Source organism: Salvelinus namaycush, chromosome 39, assembly GCF_016432855.1.
Source record: "Salvelinus namaycush isolate Seneca chromosome 39, SaNama_1.0, whole genome shotgun sequence".
In the NCBI taxonomy this organism is placed as follows: Eukaryota; Metazoa; Chordata; class Actinopteri; order Salmoniformes; family Salmonidae; genus Salvelinus; species Salvelinus namaycush.
The window spans coordinates 22,166,102-22,172,101 of NC_052345.1; the positions used below are offsets into that span (position 1 = coordinate 22,166,102).

Below are 6,000 nucleotides of genomic sequence, written 5' to 3' on the forward strand. Positions count from 1 at the left end.
GCACACCAGATGACGTCACCAATGTCACTGGAAGATGTTATCCAAAAAAATACTTTGTACATAACATGCTGTTTTCACATATGTTGACATTGCGGTAATGCTGGAGATGAATACAAGGTTCAAAAGTGGTGAAATTCCCCTTTTAAGGTTTATTGCTCTCTCCTGTTCTGTCCTTTTTATTTCTCTATCCCTCCATCTTTCACCTCTTTCCCTGCATCTCGCTCGCTCACCCCATGTGTGTGTCTTTCTCTCACGTCTTCCCCTCTACCAGAGCTGAGAGAGGGCCGGGGGAAGCTGCCCCTGCCCCAGGGCTGTCCTTCCCGGGTGTACAAGCTGATGACTCGCTGTTGGGCCTCCAGCCCCAAGGACCGCTCCTGCTTTAGCGACATCGTCTCTGCCCTCAGCGAACTGCCCTCCGAGAGCAAGGTGTAACACACACACGGCCCAGGTGCACTGTTTGTGTAAGGGTATAAATGTGTTAGGAATGGGGGGAGGTGACAAGTGTGTGTGTGTGAGAGCAGTTGTGTACAAATGTGATTAAGTCCATACACACACAAACCGGTGGATCAGTGTGTATGTGAAGGACGTATAGAGGTGCTGGTGTGTGTGCGTGAGCATGCATGTTTTGGCCTTTTTGAATTTGTGTGTGTCGCACTCCAGGACTCTCCTACTCTGCCTTGTTGACCTCTGTAGTTAGAGTCTGCAAGAGCAGAAAGAGTCTCTTAACAAGGAACTTTGGTCCCAAATGAGGACCCAGCCGAGAAGAGATCAACATCCGACGAGCTTCTCCTTCACGTCTCTATGGATTAAAATGACCTTTTTTCTTTTTTTACAATGAGGACTTATATTGTGCCTTAGCAGGTCAAATGGTGTCTATAACATTTTAATCTAGAAACTAATGACAGTTAATGTTGGCACGGTTTTCACCCCAATTGGATCTTTTCTGTTGCTCATGTTTGCGAATGGACACGACAAAAGGGACATTTTCTGCCCAGAGCCAAACGGGACATTAAGTTTACAACCTCTTCAGGTGTAAAAATCGAATGTGTCTCACCCTGTTAGATATGATCAGAACAAGGTAAAGGGCCAGCGGTGGCAATATTAAACTTGTGTGGCGTTTGGCTGGAGTGTGGATGGAATCAACGCTCACAACACTAGTTTTCCTCGCCTTGAAGGTAAATCTTTGGTTTATTTAAAGTATAGTCATGAGAGTATGGACCCTGAATTAGCTTCAACATGCTATTTGAGTTAAGGTAACAGGCCATCTGAGCTGTAGCATTATAGGCTAGCTATAGGCCATCCTGTCATGGACAGTTTTGTACTCCTATCAAAGATGTCTGAATGTTACTGCTCCGTTTGCCCATCAATCATCCGACCGCGACGTGAGCTTTTCCAATCAGAGTGGGAGAAAGCTTTCTTTGTATACATGTTTAAAACATGCACTGATCACAACTATACATTTTTGTATTCTAGAAGGATTGTTTCGGGGACCTGTAACTTATTTTCAAGGTCCTGTTTTGTATGTTTTCACTGTATAGAAAGGTACTAAGCTTCTTTGATATCATTTTTTATTAATGTGCAAGGCATTTTAGGATTTGTGTGGAATAGTTCATTTGTCATTTATTGAACCAAAATATATGGAATTAAGGTTCTCCTGAAATTTAAAAAAATTAAGTGCCTGGCAAATGAAGGACTTTGCATCAGTCTTGCTATTGTTTTAATATTTACTTTTTTACTTGAACATTTTTATACATTGCAGTTTTTCCCCTTTGTTTTTATGTACAAAATCCATCTATCATCTGAATTGTAGTAATTTGGATATTGGTTCTATTTTAAGTATGTTTATACAAACACATAATGCCGCTGGTCCAATAAAATATTTTTGTTGTAAATGTACATTTTCTGTTTACGCCGTTTGGGAAATATTGTGCATATAGCATCATTAAGAAATATAAGATCTCACTGGTGACGTGTGGCTTGAGTAAGAGTACACCTTAGATATTATTATTTTTTTTTTTCAAACAGTTGAACAAAAAATAACCCTCTGCAAGGATATTCAAGCTTTGTCCAAATCTGATATTTATCCAAAGGTAATATTGGTATCAAACTCGGCAAGTCTGTATTGTTTTGTCTTTGAGGGTCAGTCCAGCTTGCAGAGAGTGGAGGATGAAGATCTGCGAATCCTAAACCCAGCATTGTGTGGCTCCGTGGTGTGGAATGCATGCAGAGGAACACTTGACCCACGTGAATCGATTCGGTAGAATCACAGGCCGTCTCTGGGCCAGTTCAGATACACCCCAAACTGACTGATGAGCGCAGGCCAGCTCTCAAGAGGAAGGATCGAACTTGATCCCCCAGCCTTTGCATTTTGCCCCATGTACTCCTTCACTACTCCTCCTTCTGAGTCTGTTTAGACATCACCCCCACTGATATGGCTCTGGGTTTCTCTCCTCCAGTCCACTCTCCCTCCCAGTAGCAGTGGCCCAATAGCTGCTCTTGACATAGAATCCCTTTGGGTTGTTGAGGTTCAACGGGAGATGTCGGTTTCCTCTGTCCTACAGTGTCAGCCGATAGGCATCCGAGGGACAGATTTCTCTATCAGACTGCTAATATCATTTGTCATAACTAGGCCTAAGACAGATTGTCCCTATGATCTGTAACAATACATAACATTCTTTTGAAGAGTTATGCTCATTGAAATACGTTTTCCCCCAGCTATATTAGGACAAAGTTTTGAACTCACGTTCCATAAGCCCTGGTTTGTTCCAGCATCAAATGGTCCACAAGGTGGAAAAATGTTAACCGTTACTGAGTTGCAAAATTCTCCACAATGGTTCTAGAGGACTAAGACAGACGAGGCATTAAGACCAACCCTGCTGTAGCCCACAGTTACTTCAGCGTCTCCAGTCTAGTGTGGATCGTCCAGCACAGCAGAGAGCAGTTGCAGTCCTAGCTGCTTTTAGCCACGCTGGTATATTTACAGTGCATTTGGAAAGTTTTCAGACCCCTTCACTTTTCCCACATTTTGTTATGTTAGCCTTATTCTAAAATGGATAAAAATCAAATAAATTACTCATCTACACAAAGATTTAGACATTTTGCAAATTTATTACAAATAAAAAAAACACCTTAAGTATTCAGACCCTTTGCTATGCGACTCAGTTGACCATAGATGCATCCTTTTTCCATTTATCTACAACTTGATTGGAGTCCACCTGTGATAAATTCAATTGATTGGACATGATTTGGAAAGGCACACATGTCAGAGCAAAAACCAAGCCATGGAATTATCCGCAGAGCTCCGAGACAGGATTGTGTCGAGGCACAGATCTGGGGAAGGGTACCAAAAAATGTCTGCAGCATTGAAGGTCCTCAAAAACACAATGGCCTCCATTCTTAAATGGAAGAAGTTTGGAACCACCAAGACTCTTTTCTAGAGCTGGCCGCCCGGCCAAACTGCGCAGTCGAGGGAGAAAGGCCTTGGTCAGGGAGTTCTTCTGTGGAGATGGGAGAACCTTCCAGAAGGAAAACCATCTCTGCAGCACTCCACCAATCAGGCCTTTATGGTAGAGTGGCCAGACGGAAGCCACGCCTCAGTAAAGGGCACATGACACCCCGCTTGGACTTTGCCAAAAGGCACAGACCATGAGAAACAAAAATCTCTGGTCTGATGAAACCAGGCTTGAACTCTTTGGCCGGAATGCCAAGCGTCACGTCTGGATGAAACCTGGAACCATCCCTACGGTAATGCATGGTGGTGGTGTTAGCATCCTGTTGTGGGGATGTTTTTTTAATCGGCAGGGATTGGGAGACTGGTCAGGATCGAGGGAAAGAAAAGTACAGCGATCCTTGGTGAAATGCGCTTAGGACCTCAGACTGGGGTGAAGGTTCTCCTTCCAACAGGACAATGACCCTAAGCACACAGCCAAGACAATGCAGGAGTGGTTTCGGGACAAGTCTCTGAATGCCCTGGAGTGGCCCAGCCAGAGCCCGATCGAACATCTCTGGCGAGACCTCAAAATAGCTATGCAGCGACGCTCCCCATCCAACCTGACAGAGCTTGAGAGGATCTGCAGAGAAGAATGGGAGAAACTCCCCAAATACAGGTGTGCCAAGCTTGTAGCGTCATACCCAAGAAGACTGAAGCACCTTAGGCAGCAATTACAGAAAAGTACTGAGGGTCTGAATACTTATGTAAATGTGATTGTTTTTTAAATAAATGTGTAAACTGTTTTTGCTTTGTCATTATGGGGTATTGTGTGTGTGTGTGTGTGTGTGTATGAATATATTGATTAGGGGGAAAAACCTTAAATACATTTTAGAATAAGGCTAACGTAACAATGTGGAAAAAGTCAAGGGGTCTGAATACTTTGCACAGAAAGTCTGCGGGAAGCCAGTTGTTAAATAGAATTCCATTTCAACTGATTGTGCCGGTGGGCATGACGGTTGGTCATTATGACAATCTCTTTAAGGATCGTATAGGCTGAGAACTTCACAAATGATCCGCGCGCATTGATGTGGCCGGAAGAAGTGATTTGTTTTAACGATTTTGAACAGTCAGATAGCTGGCAACAATGACAAGCTGCTGCCATGTGGGGAATCTTAGGGGGCTCGTTTCAGCTCATTTTGATTACACTACATGGCCAAAAATGTGGACACCCCTTCAAATTAGTAGATTCTGCTATTTCAGCCACACCCGTTGCTGACTGACAGGTGTTTAAAATCAGCCATGCAATCTCCATAGACGAGCATTGGCAGTAGAATGGCTTATACTGAAGAGCTCAGTGACTTTCAACGTGGCACAGTCATAGGATGCCACCTTTCAAAGTCAGTTTGAACATTTCTGCCCTAGTCAACTAAGTGCTGTTATTGTGCAGTGGAAACGTCTTGGAGCAACAATGGCTCAGACGCAAAGTGGTAGGCCACACAGAACGGGACCACCGAGTGTTGAAGCACGTAGCGCGTGAAAATCGCCTCGAGTTCCAAACTGCCTCTGGAAGCAACGTCCGCACCAAGAACTGTTCGCCAGGTGCTTCATGAAATGGGTTTCCGTGGCCGAGCAACCGCACAAAAGCCTAAGATCACAATGCCAAGCGTTGGCTGGAGTTGTGTGAAGCTCGCCGCCATTGGAGCAGTGAAACACGTTCTCTGGAGTGATGAATAACGCTTCACTATCTGGCAGTCCAACGGACGAATCTGGGTTTGGTGGATGCCAGGAGAACACTACCTGGGCCAATGCATAGAGCCAACTGTGAAGTTTGGTGGAGGAAGAATAATGGTATGGGGCTGTTTTTCATGGTTCGGTCTAGGCTCCTTGGTTCCAGTGAAGGGAAATCTTAACACTGCAGCATACAATGACATTCTAGACAATTCTGGGCTTTGTGGCAACAGTTTGGGGAAGGCCCTTTCCTGTTTCAGCATGACAATGGCCCTGTGCACAAAGCGAAGTCCATAAAGAAATGGTTTGTTGAGATCGGTGTGGAAGATCTTGACTGGCCTGCATAGAGCCCTGACCTCAACCCCATCGAACACCTTTGGGATGAATTGGAACACTGACTGTGAGCCAAGCCTAATCGCCCATCATCAATGCCAGACCTAGATGATGCTCTTGTGGCTGAATGGAAGTGAGTCCCCGCAGCAATGTTCCAACATCTATTGGAAAGCCTTCCCAGAAGAGTGGAGGCTGTTGTAGCAGCAAAGGAGGGACCAACTCCATATTAATGCCCATGATTTTGGAATGAGATGTTTGACATTCTTTAAAAAATATATTTAACTAGGCAAGTCAGCTAAGAACAAATTCTTATTTACAGTGACGGCCTCCCGGGGAACAGTGGGTTAACTGCCTTGTTCAGGGGCAGAACGACGGACTTTTACCTTGTCAGCTCAGGTATTCGATCCAGCAACCTTTCGGTTACTGGCCTTTTGCCCGTGTAGTGTACCAGGTCTTGTTTAGAACGATGTCATTTTTATTTAACGAAGCAAGGCAGTTAAGAACAAATT

General features: G+C 44.4%; 1 protein-coding gene across 1 annotated transcript in view; it reads left to right on the forward strand.

The window, feature by feature from the left end:
- LOC120032799 (inactive tyrosine-protein kinase 7-like) overlaps positions 1 to 1,857 on the forward strand; it is a 42,881-nt gene extending 41,024 nt beyond the window's left edge. The window contains exon 20 of the mRNA XM_038978980.1: positions 272 to 1,857. Coding sequence (XP_038834908.1) covers positions 272 to 432 — 161 coding nt within the window. The 3' untranslated portion in view covers positions 433 to 1,857. The remainder of the gene's footprint in view (positions 1 to 271) is intronic.
- Positions 1,858 to 6,000: the final 4,143 nt, after the last annotated feature.